The sequence below is a fragment of the Lontra canadensis genome, unplaced genomic scaffold (assembly GCF_010015895.1).
Source record: "Lontra canadensis isolate GAN:19392208 unplaced genomic scaffold, GSC_riverotter_1.0 scaffold1, whole genome shotgun sequence".
Classification (NCBI taxonomy): Eukaryota; Metazoa; Chordata; class Mammalia; order Carnivora; family Mustelidae; genus Lontra; species Lontra canadensis.
The window spans coordinates 97,808,371-97,825,688 of NW_022630995.1; the positions used below are offsets into that span (position 1 = coordinate 97,808,371).

Consider the following 17,318-nt stretch of genomic DNA (forward strand, 5'->3'; position numbering starts at 1 on the left):
GCCATCAAAAGAAATGAAATCTTGCCATTTGTGACAACGTGGATAGAACTGGAGGGTATTATGCTTAGCAAAGTAAGTCAATCGGAGAATGACAACTATCATATGATCTCCCTGATATGAGGAAGTGGAGATGCAAAGTGGGGGGGCTTGGGGGATAGGAAAAGAATAAATGAAACAAGATGGGATCAGGAGGGAGACAAACCATAAGAGACTCTTAATCTCACAAAATAAACTGAAGGGTTGCTGGCGGGAGGGGGGTCGGGAGAGGGTGGTGGGGTTATGGACATTGGGGAGGGTATGTGCTATGGTGAGTGCTGTGAAGTGTGTAAACCTGGTGATTCACAGACCTGTACCCCTGGGGCTAATAATACATTTTATGTTTATAAAAAAATTTAAAAATTAAAAAAAAAAAAACAAAGTAGGGAAGCAGTCGAAAAACACAACAGTGGCAGCAGAGAAACACAGGAGACAACCTCAAAGAGATGTCAATGGCTAAAACTGTAACAATTTGAGCAAGAAATATAAATAATGATAGTGCTATATTATAATTCAAAGAATAAAGTAAATATTCATGAGTCCAAAATAATTTAAATGACTGAAAATATTTTAAAATGAAAAAAAGAGGGCAAATCTTCCTTACGGAAAAATATGGAAAAATTCCAAATAATAAATGTAGAATAAATGAGGAAAAGAGAAAATTACCATTAGAATTCCATAGTAAAAATCACTGCAGGTGCGAGCCACTGAGGAATGCTAAAATTAGTGGATAAAATTTTAAGAAGCAGCAGGATAGTAAAGTATCTCCCCAAGAATATTTACGAATTACTGTGATTTCAGCATATACCTACAAATTATTTGATACACCTAACTGCAGAAGGAAGAGTGTAATTCTTAATTCCCCTTCTGTTGAATGTGGACTGAAGTTAAGTTACTCCTAACAAACAGTAGGGAAAAAAATATTAATTTTGCAGTGGAGGAACTTGGAAGCCTCTATTAGAGACTGAATATGTCCTCTCAAATTCATAAGTTGAAATTCTATCTCCCAATTTGATAGTTTTAAGATGGGGCCTCTGGGAAGTAATTAGACTTAGAACAGGTCACAAGGGTAGGACCCTCATGATGGAATTAGTATCCTTATAATAAGGAGATGCTTAATGACTGAGCCACCCAGGCGCCCCATCTATGGCATTTTGTTATAGAGGTCTGAGCTAAGATACTTCAATCAAGTGTCCAAGAGATTAACAAAACTAGTAATAAAACAAGCAGATACATATAATCCCTGATATGATAGGATGTGATAAGGACACTTCACCTCTGTGCTATTCTTCCTAAAAATTCATGAATTCATAAAAATTCATAAATTCTTAAGAATACACCCAGCCTATCATGGGAAAGCATCAGCAAAGTGAGGAACTGTCTACAAAATAACTGGTCCTGTCAAAGCCCTAAAAGACAAACAAAAAACTAAGGCTCTGTCACAGATCAGAGGAAGCTAAGGAGACATGACAACTAAATGCAACAAGATATCTTGGACTGTATTCAGGAACAGGAAAAAAAAAATAGCGGAAATGGTATAGTTTAGCTAATGGTATTTCAGCAATGTTAATTTCCTAGTTTTGATAAATGTACCATGATTTTGTAAGATGTTAAGACATGAGAAGATGTAATACTTAGAGGAAGCTGAGTGAAGAACAAGGCATTTTCTGTACTATCTTTGCAACAATTCTGCAAATCTAAAATTATTGCAAAATAAGCTTTTAAAGCATAAACGGAAAAAAGTGCTGGCAATGACTTACTAAACTGACACAACTTTTAAAAAATTTTATTTATTCATTTGAGAAAGAGAGAGAGGGAGTGTGTGCACACATAAGCTGGGGCAGGGAGTGGAGCATGATGAAGGAAGCAGACTCCCCTCTGAGTGGGGAGCCTGATGTGGGGCTCGATCCCAGGACCCCGAGATCATGACCTAAGCTGAAGGCAGACACTTAACTGACTGGGCCACCCAGGCGCCCCTCTATGACACTATTTTTTAGACAAATGATTGCACCACACATAACCCGAGTGATCTTCCTAAAAAGCAAATCTGGTCATGTTATTTCTCTGTTTAAAGTTTTCTAATGGTTTTTCTTGCCATCAAGAAAATATTCAAAATTTTAAACATAAGTCTGTAAGACATTGGGAGCCACAATAATTCACCCCCGCCCCGCCGCCAAAATGTCCATGTCCTACTCAACAGAACATGTGAATATGATACATTACATGGCAAAGGGAGCTGAGGTAGCAGACTGTTATCAGGATCGTTAATCAGCTGACCTTAAAATCAGGAGAAAAGCCTGGATTATCCAGGTGAGCTCAACGTAATTGTAAGAGTCCTTAAAAGCAGAAGAGAGTCAGGGAGGTGTGACTACAGAAGATCCTGAGACGGCGCCAGATGTTGCTGGCTTTGGAGACAGAAAGAGGGGACCATGAATCAAGGAATGCGGGCAGCCTCTAAAAGTGGGAAAAGGCAAAGAAACAGATACTCTCTGGATACTCTCCCTCAGCTTTGAGGAGGGAATTCAGCCCTGCTGACGCCTTGATTGCAGTCTTTTTATGTTTTTTAAGAATTTTTTTCTTAAAGATTTTATTTATTTATTTAAGAGAGACAGAGAGAGATATCAGTAAATAAAACATAATTTTATTAAACCAAAGGTGCCTATCATTAGGTCAAAGTGACACAGAATGATGACCTAGCAGGAAGGGAGCAAAGAAGCCACAACATATCAGGAAAGAGTATATGCGAGTTTTACCTCAAAAGGCCATCAAAGGGGTTGGTAAGCGCAGAATACAGTTAAGTTGCCTTGTAAAGCCTTCTGAAGGGGATCAAATAAACATGTGATACTTTTCTAAAATCCGCTTTTTAAAAATACAAGTGTCTAAAGTTTAATTCCTTCAAGAATGCCACCACCTAAAATTTTAGCACTAAGGTAACCCTGCGTATAAAAAGGCTGAGAAACACTGTTCCACGCGCACTCTGACCATACTAAATTTTTCTCAAACTGTGTTTGTTCACCTCTAACCACCCCCCCACCTGGAATCTTCAAAAATTCCCTCTTCCCCGTTTCATCTGATCAACTTTTACTCATTCTTCAGATCTCAGGTCAGCTCTGCTTCTAGAAAACATCTGCTAACCCGGCAAGTGAATGGCTACTTAATGTTGCATCTGTAGTATCCTGGACCACGATGCTAGCACTTTTCACATGCTACTGTAACTGTCTGACTGCAAACTCAGTGAAGAACAAGTCTAGTTTGCTCTCAGCTCTATCATATCCCTAAAGCTCAGCATAGTGCCTGGTCCATGGAAACCATTCCTATATTCTGAGTCTAGTAAAGTCTAGTAAATAATCATAAAATACTTCTGAATCAGGCATTTCCCTCATCATGATGGATCAACAAGGACTACATGGTAAGTAAAAAGAAAGAACACAAAACTTTAAGAGCTTCCGCTACTTAAAGCAACTTACACTCTAGTACAAGAACAAACATGTTCTTGTACATTTGAACTTGTTTACTGTGGCATTTTACACATTTTACTCTACTAATTCAAGTAAAAGAACATCACTTGAAACAAAAGAAAAATAGTAATATATTGTATTTCATTATATCTAAGGTGTTTTGATGATGCTGCTTTTTAAACCTACAAGGTATATTCTGCTACTATAACAAATTACCATAAATTTAGTGGCTTAAAACAACACAAATTTATTATTTTACAGTTCCAGAGGTCAGAAGCCCAAAATCAGTTCATGGGGCTAAGGTCCAAGTGTCATGGGCAGAGATGGTTCCTTCTGAGGCTCCAAGAAGAGAATCCCTCTCCCCGCCTTTTTCAGCTTCTAGTGGCCACCTGCATTCCTTGGCTTGTGTCCCCTTCCTCCATCTTCAAAGCACATCACTCCCACCTCTGCTTCTGTGGTCTCACTACTTTCTCTGCTGGCTGACTCCTTCTGATTCCCTCTAATCAGGTCTGTTGTGATTATATCAGGCCCACCCAGATCCAGGATAATATCCCCACTTCCTAATCTTAGCTGCAAAGATTTCAAAGATTAGGATGGGAACATAGTACCGGGCCATTCCTCACCTCACCACATCAGATGTCAATGGCAGCTTTTCAAAAAAACTGTACTATAACTTGTACAGTTTCAGTAAAACCAATTTCAAAATTTCACCAATTCTGGGACACCTGTTTGGCACAGTCAGCTAAGCGTCTGCCTTCAGCTCAGGTCATGATCCCAGGGTCCTGGGATGAGTCCCACATCGGATGCCTTGCTCAGCAGGGGCCTGCTTCCCCCTCTGCCTGCCTCTCTCTCTCTCTGACAAATAAATAAATAAGATCTTAAAAAAAAAATTACCAATTCTAAGATGCTCCCCAAATTCAGAGATAAAAATGTGAAAAAAAAAAAAGTGTCACCGCATCCACCTAATGGCTTAACAGTGACTCACAAAAAGAGCATCAACAAATCACTGAAAAGCAGAAAAATTCAGATTATATACAATCTCTGAAAAGCTTCTACATTCTTAGCCTCAAGTGAGGTATGTCTGTATAAAAAAGGAAACATTATTCTAACACATTATCTACTCACTGTTACCAAACTTGACTTGAGAAGTAAACATAAGATTTTCAACAAACAGGCTATATACCTTTCAATGGAGGTACTTATCTGGTCAGCCTGGCTTATACCATCAGTTAGCCACCTGCATTCCTTGGCTTGTGTCCCCTTCCTCCATCTTCAAAGCACATCACTCCCACCTCTGCTTCTGTGGTCTCACTACTTTCTCTGCTGGCTGAGTTTTCTTTCTTCACTACTTTCTCTGCTCAACTGGTTTTCTCTAGACATCTATGCCCTTCTTGGCAAGACTAAATTATCATAAGATCTACCCAAAGGATATATCTGCCTCAGGGACATAATCTCTTTCTAGAGACTAGATTCCCACCAAAGAAAAATTTATTCTATTCTTGCTGTAAGCAAGCCAGACATGAAAATCCAAATTTACAAGGTAAATATTTTATGGAATATCTAGTCACTATACATTTATAAAAAAAATTAATCATAAGCTCTCCTTAAATGAGTTTCTTCATCTTCTCCCTTGTCAGAGAAGTAACATTTTTTTAAAAGATTTTACTTATTTATTTGACAAAGAGAGAGAAATCACAAGTAGGCAGAGAGACTGGCAGAGAGAGAGAGGGAAGCAGGCTCCCCACCGAGCAGAGAGACCGATGCAGGGCTCGATCCCAGGACCCTGGGATCATGACCCGAGCTGAAGGCAGAGGCTTAACCCACTGAGCCACCCAGGCGTCCCAGAAGTAACATTTTTAATATCAAGAATATTTGTTTCATTAGTCTTTTCTTGAATCACATTTCAATATTTTTTAAGTCAGATTAAAGCTTTTTTTTTCAGCACCTTAAGAAGAACATCAAGGTCAGCAAAGTATAAGATCCTCTATCCTACAGAGACCCATTCATACTAACCTGGAGAGGCAGAATCAGATACAAGAACATAATTTATTCATCACTGAACTACCAAGAAATAGGTCAATATCCAGCTACTATGCATTTTAACAATCATTCTTGTTAAAGAATGCCACCAGTAAATAGTCACACAGCCCTGATCCTGCTTTCCTGTTATACCCCACAAAGCTGGTCCCTTGCCCCAGACCTGCAAGACCTCCTCATGATCCAGCTAATTAAAAGACTAAAGCCTGGAACATTACAGGCTTACAGAATCCTGTTCTAGTGTCAAGGCTGGTATCCATTCAGTCATCAGTACACGCAGTACTGATTACTCAATATTTTGGATATAGGACCCCTGGCAATAAAGTATCAGTAATGTTGTTAAAATATACATTTTTTACAAGCATAAAAAATATATGACCACCACAACCCTAGTGATTTTATTTTTATTTTTTTAAAAAGAGTTTATTTATTTGAGAGAGAGAGATCACAAGTAGGCAGAGAGGCAGGCAGAGAGAGAGAAGGGGGGAAGCAGGCTCCCTGCTGAGCAGACAGTCTGATGCGGGACTCATGATCCCGGGACCCTGAGATCATGACCTGAGCTGAAGACAGAGGCTTAACCAACCCACTGAGCCACCCAGGTGCCCCTTAGTGATTTTAAAAATGAGGAATTCCTAGGGTGCCTGGGTGGCTCAGTCAGTTGAGCATCTGACTCTTGATTTCGGCTCAGGTCATGATCTCAGGGTCCTGGGATGGAGCCCCACATCAGGCTCAGTGCTCAGTGGGGAGCCTGCTTGAAGATTCTCTCTCTCTTTCTCCCTCTGCCCCGCCTCACTTCCACGTGTTCTCTCTCTAAAATAAATCTTTTTTTAAAATGAGGAATTCCAATCACATCTGGATACCCTGGATTATTCTTTTCTAATGGAAGACTAATAGCTACAAAACTAACTGTCCCAGTCACTGCTGGCAGACAGAGCCAGACAGTCTATATGACCATTTGGATGAAATCTCACTGCATTAAGTCCATCAGTTCTCCTCTTTGGCTGCTTTAATAAAGAGTGTTAAGAGTAACGGGACTGGGGTGCCTGGGTGGCTCAGTGGGTTAAGCCTCTGCCTTCGGCTCAGGTCATGACCTCAGGGTCCTGGGATCAAGCCCCGCATCAGGCTCTCTGCTCAGTGGGGAGCCTGCTTCCCCCTCTCTCTCTGCCTGCCTCTCTGCCTACTTGTGATCTCTCTCGCTCTGTCAAATAAATAAATAAAATCTTAAAAAAAAAAAAAGAGTAACGGGACCAAAAGAAAACAGATACTGGTTGAGAACCCACTACATGCCAAGTACTTTGCTTTTCTCTACGTAATCTTACATGATTCTTACAACAACCCTGTGAAGTAGCACTATCATCATTTTACAAATAAGGACATGCAAGGTCATTAATATATACAGATTCAAAGAGTTGGTAAGTAGTGAAAAGGCCAGGCATTGCAGGTTCCAAAGCTCATTTCACAATACCTGTTTCTCAGAAATACTAGGAACAACAAGCAAGCTACAACTTGGCCATTGGCTTAGGCGAGGCATTTTACTACTCCCTCTCGCTTCCCTACCTCATCCTGCTTTTCCTTGGCTCCTATTACAAGCACCTTCCAGCACAGAATTTTAGAAAACTTGAAACCAATTAAATCCACCTTCCCACAAGCCAGCTAGCTGAGGTAGATGGCCATTAGAGGGAACCTTCCAACAGCAGATCTGTTGGAGGGAGGAAGGGCTGGGCAGGGGAATAAGATAATAAAAAGACGGAAACAGTGACTGAGCCTTAAATATAGGAAAGGATAGGGAGAGCTGGCCCTACACAGATCCTTTTAGGGGCGTCTTCAAAAACAATAGTGAATATGAAGCCAAGTTCACTTACTCAGTTGAGTGCCTACTGCCTGCTGCCATTGGGAATATGATGAGGAAAACTCATATAGTCTCCACCATCTGAAGAAATTATATCCTGGTATTCTGAAGGAGAAGGAATGTAGGAGACTCTCATTTGCTAAGTATCTCATTTTGCTAAGCACCAGGTACTTTAAAAATAGTTACTTATTTAATATAATTCTCTCAACAACTCTAGAAGGAAGGTATTATTATCCCCTTCAGCTCAGAGATGTAAAGTAATTACCTCTATAAAACCTGGAGCTGTATCAAAGCCGTCAACCTTCTCACTAGCCCACACCTTCTGACAATTCTGAATAAAACACGATCTGCTCTCACATGCAGGGCTGACTGTGAGGATGCTCTCATTTCTAGGAAAGTCCATTGAAGACTGGCTCAAAAATTTCAGTGTCTTTAGGCTTCTAATACTTCAGGGTTTACAGATAATTAGGAAAATGAAGTTAGCTGAAATACTATAATCAGTGGCAAGGAATGGGGTTTACAAAAATTATTACAGATCTAGTCTCAGAAACCAGGAGGGGAGGGAGGGTGTGGTGTGGGAATAAGATACCGCAATAACTAATGCAACACAAACGGCAATGAAAAAGAAAAGTTAAATCCAGATAAAAGGCACTTGTTTATATAAGGAATGATTTTTAAGATTCTCGAAATATTAATCAGCTTAGAAGGAAATGCTGTATCCAGATGGTTACATTACACCATGGCAATATCTTCACCAGAGGACCTGATGCTTCCGCTAAGCTATAAAGGAAGACTAGAAACCTGAGACACAGATCCTGCTCTGAGCAAAAGGAACTTACTTCAGACACACTAGGGAGATTTTTATCCTTTTAAATTTTGCATGTGCTCTCAAAGCTGAAGTGTTTCCTATAACTGACCGATTGTACTGCTGAGCGAAAGGTATGTTTATATCTTCCATAATGGATCCCAGTAATTCCCATTACTAACTCATCTTTCTCACATGACTGGCTATAGAAATGATAAAACTGCCAATAGTATCATTCCTGGAAAAGGCATATGGAAAGAAGAAAACACGTTTTCATTTGAAAATGAGTACCATTTGCTTCTTAAATAGAATGAAGCGGTAGTGGTTTACTGTTAAATCCGAGTGCCCCCCCCCCCCCCCACCATCAAAAGCTTTTAAACTATCTCTTTCAGGGGCACCTGGGTGGCTCAGTCTGTTAAGTCTCTGCCTTTGGCTCAGGTTGAGATCCCAGGGTCCTGGGATTGAGTCCCGCATCGGGCTCTTTGCTTGGTGGGAGGACTGCTTCTCCCTCTCCCACTCCCCCTGCTCGGGTTCCCTCTCTTGCTGCCTTTCTGTCAAATAAATAAACAAAACCTTTAAAATAAATACATACATAAATAAACTAATTAAAACATCTCTTTTAATTTAAGTCAACTGGGAGAAATTTTGGAATTACACCATCATATTACCAGGATATTATTTCACTCAATCTTCCCTTCTTTGAGGACTGGGCTTTGGAGAGACTCTCAAAAGGTGGAGAAAAATCTGAAGAATATTCAACTAACACTTCATATGGAAATACAAATAATTCTGAAAGCCCATAAGCTGCTCAGTGAAAAACTGAAGTATAGAAATACAAGTACACAAAAGGAAGTTTAAGACAAGTACGTCACAGGCTCAAGTCAAACTGTATCTTCAAAATGAGTGGGGGGAAAGCATGTGAGCAGTTAAACCTAGAAAACAAAAGTGATAATGAAGTGTCAGTTTTCTGCCTATTCCCTACCCTTGCAAAAATAGGTCAAAGTCTCTAAAGAGACTTTCTATAGTCTCTTAATAGAAAGAGAACTGGAATAATTAGAAGACTGAATTGGACTTGATGTAACAGATGTTTAACGAATACCTGAATATACAGCAGTGACAAGGGCAACAAAACTGCGGCCCTCACAAAGTTTACACAGGAACTGGTGAAAAACATACCCACCTAACCTTTCCAGATCTTGGTTTCATCTACAAAACTGGACATCTACAAAAGTGGACCAGGTGTTTTTCAGACTGCACTCCAAGAACAACTGAACCCCTACCTCTATTTTAACTGTAGCAGGTTCAGTTTTTTCGGATTTCTCCATCAGTGCTCTAGCCACTACTTTCTTTGAAAAAATAAATCTGATTTTTAAAATGTTGGATAACCATTAAAATCAGTGATCACTAGACACCATTCCAGTTTAACAATTCTGTCTCCTGTAATGTTTCATATGCACACTTCTGACCTGTTTCTTTTCACCATGTCTGGAATTCCACAGAGACACATTAAAAGGCAAACTGTTTCATGTAGGCCTAAAGAATAAACCAAAACCCCAAAGGACTGCTTAGTCTTTATCTATAAATGCCGATACAATGCAGCAAAAATTTTTTTTCTAAGATTAGCAAAAAAAACCCCCCAAAATTAGATTTGACCTTGTTACTTCTCAACTTAAGCTACTACCTTCCATAAAACAAAAAAATTGATTCTAGTTCTTTATCTTTTTTAAATTGAGATATACTGACATACGCTCTATTAGTTTCCAGTATGCAACATGATTCAATATTTGTATAAATTACCAAAATGATCACTAGAATAAGTGTAGTTAACGTCTGTCACCATACATAATTACAGATTTGTTTTTCTTGTGATGAGAACTGGTAAAATTTACTCTCTTGGCCTATGAAGGAGATGGAATGTAGGAGGAATTTAATTTCCAAATTCCATGACAATGACATTTAAGGCTTTTCTGCAACCTGACCCCTTTTTAAGTATTCCTTTCAGTTTCAATGCCTTGGGTTCTCCCTATTACCCAGCACACTTCTTGCCTCTTGACAGCTTAGTTTCTAAACATGCCATGCACTTTCACAATTAGAGACTTTAGTTCATGCTGTAACCTCTGCCTCAAGACAGTCTTGCCCTCCTATTCCTACCCTTCAAATCCATCAAGGTCAGAATCAACTTGAATATCAACAAAATAAGGGTGAATTTAGGATAAAGGCAGGGATTCTGATTTCTACTAGGCTAATCTTAAGTACCCAACTAGTAAATACGCAACAAATGCTAGTAATGAATTATGTTAAAGTAATGATTACAAACAGTAGAAACAAAGCATCATCTATATTTGGCGTCTAATGTTCTTAACAGATTTAATATCCTCATTACAATAGATATCCTGGCATCTCTTGGGCCTTCACAAAATTTGTAAGGCTAAGAGACGTATTTGCCACTTTAAAAAATCATTCACAGGGCACCTGAGTGGCTCAGGGGGTTAAAGCCTCTGCCTTGGGCTCATGTCATGATCCCAGAGTCCTGGGATCCAGCCCCACTTTGGGCTCTCTGCTCCACGGAGAGCCTGCTTCCTCCTCTATTTCTCTGCCTGCCTCTCTGCCTACTTGTGATATCTGTCAAATAAATAAATAAAATCTTAAAAAAAAATCATTCACTAACAAAATAATGCATACGCAGAAAATCAAGAAAAGACAATCCTTGGATCACTGTTAAACATGGGTTTACAATACTCCAAAAGACTCGCAATCTCTCCTTAAATAAACGTGCCAGTTCCTTTACACAGAAGACCGTTTAAAAGGAAAAACAACAATTTATATCAAGTTTACAAGGACAAACACTGCTCAGAAATATCTTTATGAATGTTCAGGACAGGAACACAAAATCTACTACACTGTTCACTCTACACCCTAGTAAACAATGACCACTGGAAGTAAAGCATGTAATATTGACAAGTATGGCTGATCCAAAGGATAGTCGGCCCAAGACATCACTTTTATGAAAAAAAAAAATTCAACCTCTGATTCTCGGGATAAATGGTATTCATGTTTGAAAAGCGTCAGCTGAAAAACCACATATTGGCTGAACTGATTTATATAGTCCAGTGAATTTCCTGGACAAAACAGGTCAGTCTAACAACTGTTTGAAAAGTACTAGTGTAGTTTTGTTCTCTTACAAAAACAGGGCCTTTTTCATGACTTTCGAAGGTTCTCATCTAAAATACTATCAAGTTTATAACGTGAGGTCCCCCTTTCCCGGCGCCACCCACAAAACATTCAGATCGCAATGATCAGGGAATAAATATCCTAGAAATGATCGTTTTTCACTTGAACCTCCCGCATACTAAAATGCTACGACTTTAGCATGAACGCGGCTTTCAAGTCTTGCTGGCTGCTGCCTGTATGAAGGCCTTGAAAGCTTCCCTCCAAGCCGGGCCAACTCTGGCACGCTGTCGTCTTTCTGAAAGTGGAGCTGGCGGAAAAAAAAAGCTCCCCCCTCCCCCTCCATCTAAAGGTGTTCGTTTAAATCCGTCTGACACCTGCTCCCTTTCCAACACCACAAGCAGACTCCAAACGCCAGAGCGGCAGCCGCAGCAGCAATGACAGAGCCTGCGGCCGAACTGGGTCAGGATTACGGTTACACTTGTGTTGCATATTTACACCCTTTTGTCTACAAACTTGAGCGCTAACTTAAGTTCCCTTCAAGGCAACGTGCTCGCTGGGCCGCAGAAATCAAAGCAATTTTCCTGAGACGGGAAGGGCACAATCCGTGCAGCTCGAGGGCTACACCAGGCTTCCCCAGACCGCGCACTCCGCGGCCTCGCCTTTTCGCCGGCGAAAGGGTCGCTCGGGGCAACTCGCCGGCGCTCAGGCCGGGTTACGACGGTTTTTAAAGCGGACCTGGGCCCCTCCCTGTTCACCTCCCCTACTAACCCCGGACGCCTTCGGGCCTAGGGTCACATTACGTAAACAGCCCCGGCCCCAGCTTTCCCGGGTCGGCCCCCGCCCCCACGCCAGGGCGCCCGTCCCCTCCCCCCGCGCCCCGCGGCCCCCCCCCCCAGGCCGCCCCCAGCTTGGCCTAGTCCGCGGCTCCCCTCACCCTGGCCCCCACCTCCGGCATCCCCCGCCCCATCACCCCTCTGGGCCCGGCCCGGTGTGTCCTGAGCGGCCGCGCAGGCTGCCCCGCCGGCGCTAGGCCCCGCGCTCCGCTGGGGCGGGCCGCCTCACCGTTCTGCTGGTGCGGCGCCGGGCCCGGGCCTGCGGGCGCGGCGGCTCCTGAGGCTGTGGCTCCGCCAAGCTTGGGCGAGATCCGGGCACTGGCGGCCCGATGAGGGGACTCGGCGGGGGCCGACATGACGGCGCGGCTGGCGGCGGCAGCTCCGCTTCGGGGAGGTGGGCGGAGGGAAGGGAAGGCGGGGCCGGAGAGGCGAAAGGAAGAGGAAGGAACGCGCCCCGCGTCACCGAGGGAGTCGCCCGGGACCGCGGCCGGGCGTGCCGGCGCTGCACCGCGGAGCCAGGCTGGGCCGCCGCGAGTGCCGCGACCCTGGCCCTTGGCCCCTGACCCAGGCCCGTCCCGCCCGGCGGTGCTGCGCGCCCCCAACGCTGAGTGCGAGGTTCCAGCCTCGGGTCGGTCCCCGCACCGCGGGCCTCGGGCCGCCGCTGCAACGCCCCCTGCCGGCGGAAGCCCGGCGCTTTCGGGCCCGAGGCGGAGTAGGGGGCCGCGGCCTCACCGCCAACTTGGCGACAAAGGCTCTGGCCTCGGCGTAGCCAGGGTCGCTGTGAGGCGGGAGGGATGGACCCCGGTAGGAGAAGGAAACCTGGGCCGGCTCCCACCGGTGCGGAGGCTGGGCGCGCGGCGAGCCTGGCGCGACGTTGCTGGGAGGGGGATCCGAGAGCCGCGGGGTGACATCCGGAGCCCTGGGGCCACGCTGCACCGGACTGACCCCACCCACCCGTCCTCCCTTCCCCCGAAAGAGAACCCTGGATTCGGTTTTGTTTTTTAATCTTGAATTTCCCCTCCTTACTTTTAACTCTAAAGGAAATATGGCTTTCAGGGTCCATGAATTCCCAGGGAATTCTAATCTTCAGCAGAGGAGAAGGAAACATTTCTCTTTGATAAGCACAAGAATCGAAATAATATTCTAAACTTTTCCCGCCGACTTAAACCTGGGGAAGAGGAAGGAGAAAACAGAGTAAGAGAAACTGGAGGACAAGCTTTATCTTTATGATTTTTGCCAAGGGTAGCTTCATTCTTCGATGTTTAGGAAAGGAGCTCCAGCATCCGAAGCAAAAATTCAGTTTGCTTCCTCTACATTGAAATCTTTGAATCCCTGACCTGTCCCAGCATGCTGACAGGCAAGCAAGTCTTGGACTACATTAGCCAAGTCGTCTCGCCATCTTGGAATTCTGAGTATGCTACCATCATTCTGTATTCGAAATGAAATTGCTCAGAAACATCATTGAACTCGAAATGGGATCTAGCAAGATATTTCTGGAGTGATAAGTCTACTGAATTAATTATGGAGATCATGTAGTGTGTTCCGGAATAATGCAAAGCTTGCCTCTCCTCATTGCCATAAATTAATGGTACTTGGTGCTTTAATGACCCAAATGGACTACAAATAGGATTTCAGTGGTTGGGTTTGTGCTTTTGGGTTTTATGATTTTCAACGATATATCACACTACACTTAGACAAAAGGGGGAAGCTCTTCCAACACTTTTCCAGGAGTTTTTTGAAAAAAGGCTCAGAAGAAAAACTCCTGGATAAGGGCTACCATTATGAGGGTAAGGGAATAACGAGGCAATTGGTACTGTGCCCCTGAATGTATTTTCCTGGGTATAGGAATCCCATTTTCATCACAGGTATATGGAATGAAGGTGAGCCCTGTTACTTTACCGGCGACTTCTAAAGAGGTGGACTGCGACCATATGTTTCCGCAGATCTTCCCCACAGTCTTTACAACCTAAATTGCTTCCACTTTGTCCACTAATTCACTGTAGTTTTTTCTAGTATGGTTATAAGAATATTTTGCATGTCAGATCCTACAACCTTTTAAAAAATGTTATTTCAGGGGCACCTGGGTGGCTCAGTGGGTTGGGGCCTCTGCCTTTGGCTCAGGTCCTGATCCCAGGGTCCTGGGATCGAGCCCTGCGTCAGGCTCTCTGCTTCACTGGGAGCCTGTTTCCTCCTCTCTCTGCCTGCCTCTCTGCCTACTTGTGATCTCTGTCTGTGAAATGGATAAATAAAATCTTTAAAAAAAAAAATGTTATTTCACTCCATTACTTTAAGTTCCATGACTGCCATCAATGGAGAAAAGGAGGGAAAGGAAGAAGGATTGAATGAATACTTAACCACGCACCAGGCACTGTACTAGTCACTTGATACATTTAGTCCTCACAATAACTCTACAGGATATTTTTCTTATCCCCACTTTACCAGAAGAAACTAAGGCTTAGTAGAGTTCAAGTCATCTTAGTAAAAATCATGAACCTATAAGTAGCAGAACCAGAGATCAAACCAAGGTCTATTTAGCTTCACAATCTTTGTTCTTTCACTACAAACTCTGCTGGGTTCCCTTACATTTTTCTTCATAAAGCTATGCTAATTATGATGTACTATTTTGCTTGTCAAAGGATTTTTCAGTTTTACATATTTAAAATTTGTTCCAGTATTCTTTAGAATGGTGGATCTCAAAATGTTTGAAATGCAAATTATTAGGTCCCACCCAGGACCTACTGAACTCTGGACAGGGCACCCAACTGCAGTCTCTCCTGGTGATTCTGACACACAGGAGAATAGGAGAAACACTGCTTTTGAACAGCAAAGTTAAGCTGAATTGGTTCGTTGTTTTATTTAACATTAGGAGGTGATGCTCTTTTTCTTCAGGACATCTCTTCAATTTTTTTTTTTTACACCAGTCATTAAAAGTCATAGTTTTTAGATGTGCGAATACACATCTAAATACAGAAATGCCAAATGTGGTAGGGCCTGTGTCAGTTCTGAAATGATGGGCAGTTTGGAGGCAAATGCTGACTCCAAGTCTGTGTTCAGTGGGAAAGTGCTATAATTGAAATTAAGCCCTTCTGCAGGTACAGGAGGGACGTTTTTGCCGAGTGTGAAGTTCTGACACATGTACCACTATTTGTCACCCTTAACTTAGGAGTCCTATTCTCTTTAATAGAAGGTGCAAGAGATTTCACAACTAAAGACCAGTGTGTATCTCAGAAGATGATAGTCCAATTCTTTCTGTATCTTCCTCAGTTTTTTTTTTTTTTTAATTCTCTAGTTTTTAAATCCTGTTTGACCTGTTTGACTTTGTGGAACACCTTTTCTCTTTTATTTATTTATTTATTTATTTTTATTATTTTTTAAAGATTTTATTTATTTATTTGACAGAGAACGAGATCACAAGTAGGCAGAGAGGCAGGCAGAGAGAAAGGAGGAAGCAGGCTCCCCACTGAGCAGAGAGCCTGACTCGATCCCAGGACCCTGAGATCATGACCTGAGCCGAAGGCAGACGCTTAACCCACTGAGCCACCCAGGCACCCCCACCTTTTCTCTTTTAGAAGCTTTCCCTATTAGGTGTCCCTTCTCCCAAAATGAAAAATTATTTTTCTTCTTTCTCCTCCTCTATCTGGTACATTTACACATTTAGTGCATTTTTAGTAGGCCCACACTTTGAGTAGCAGGGTTATATCTGAACATCAAAGACATAGCTAAGATCCTTAAAGAAAAAAGAAATGGGATTATTAGGCAAATAGTTATCACATAGTCAACCTGTGCATAAAAGTACATGCAGGAAATTCTCTCAGGTTCTTACTTAGAATATTTGGCTATTATTTTAGATCTACAGTACTGTAATTTCTATACTTCTCCAGCCCATAGCAAGTTAGAAACAATGAATCACAAGGCCAGGGGAAGAGCTGTTATTGATACAGACACATTGAGAGCAACAATCTCTATTGGCAAAATAAATACAGGAAAGACAAGAAAATTGGTAAAATGGAAGAACTGAAAATGCACAGCAGTCTGAAGCAATTAATTAAATTGAACAACCGTATATATTCCACTGGGAATATGATAAACATGGCCCACAAGTCTGCCATCTGAGAATTTCTAACCTGCTATTCTGAAGGGAATTGAATGAATGGAATTCTCATTTACTGAGCACCTACTATGTAACTTGAAATCTCTTTAGGACAGCTCTCTCTCTACACATACACACACAGAGAGATATACAGCAGCAAGGCTATACAACCTATTTTAGAACCCTTAGAAACTCTCACATATGATTAGGCTAGGTTCCTAAAGCGCCGTTGTTTCTAAGCCCCAATATTCACAAGTCCTGAGTAAGTAGAAAAGTTTACCTCCTGGGCCATATATGCATGTCCACCAAACAGAAAGTTGAGTCAGCTCTTTGAAGTTTTTTTTTTTTTTAAGATTTTATTTATTTATTTGACAGAGATCACAAGTAGGCAGAGAGGCAGGCAGAGAGAGAGAGGTGGAAGCAGGCTCCCCGCTGAGCAGAGAGCCCGACGCGGGGCTCAATCCCAGGACACTGGGATCATGACCTGAGCTGAAGGCAGAGGCTTTAACCCACTGAGCCACCCAGGTGCCCCAGCTCTTTGAAGTTTTAGGAGCAAGCTTACTCTTCTCTTTTTTTGCCTGTAGCAACCGATAAGTGGTGCCTCTCAAACTTCAGTGTGTATATGAATCACTTTGAGAATCTTGTTAAAAGGCAGTTTCTGATTTGGTGGATTTGGGGATGTCATGAGATTCTGCATTTCTTTCTTCTTTCTTTTTTAAAGATTGTGTTTATTTTACTTTATTTTAAAAGATTTTATTTATTTATTTGACACAGAGAGAGAGATCACAACTAGGCAAAGAGGCAGGCAGGGTCGGGGGGGAAGCAGGCTCCCTGCTGAGCAGAGAGCCCGATGCGGGGCTCAATCCCAGGACCCTGGGATCACGACCTGAGCTGAAGGCAGAGGCTTAACCCACTGAGCCACCCAGGCGCCCCTAAAGATTGTATTTATTTATTTGACACAGAGGGATAGTGAGAGAGAAAGAGAGAACGTGCGTGCTGAAGCACAAGCAGAGGGAGCAGAAGGCAGAGAGAAGAGAGA

At 42.5% G+C, this 17,318-nt stretch overlaps 1 protein-coding gene across 6 annotated transcripts in view; it reads right to left on the minus strand.

Annotated features, from left to right (window-relative positions):
- SEC24B (SEC24 homolog B, COPII coat complex component) overlaps positions 1-12,608 on the minus strand; it is an 89,248-nt gene extending 76,640 nt beyond the window's left edge. For 4 of the 6 annotated variants that reach the window (XM_032860029.1, XM_032860018.1, XM_032860007.1 and 1 more), the window contains exon 1: positions 12,419-12,606. In XM_032860029.1, the coding sequence (XP_032715920.1) occupies positions 12,419-12,545 (127 nt within the window). In that variant the 5' untranslated portion in view covers positions 12,546-12,606. Of the gene's footprint in view, positions 1-728; positions 733-12,418 lie in introns of those variants that run through there. The other 2 variants (XR_004382963.1, XM_032860040.1) reach the window with 2 other exon arrangements.
- Positions 12,609-17,318: the final 4,710 nt, after the last annotated feature.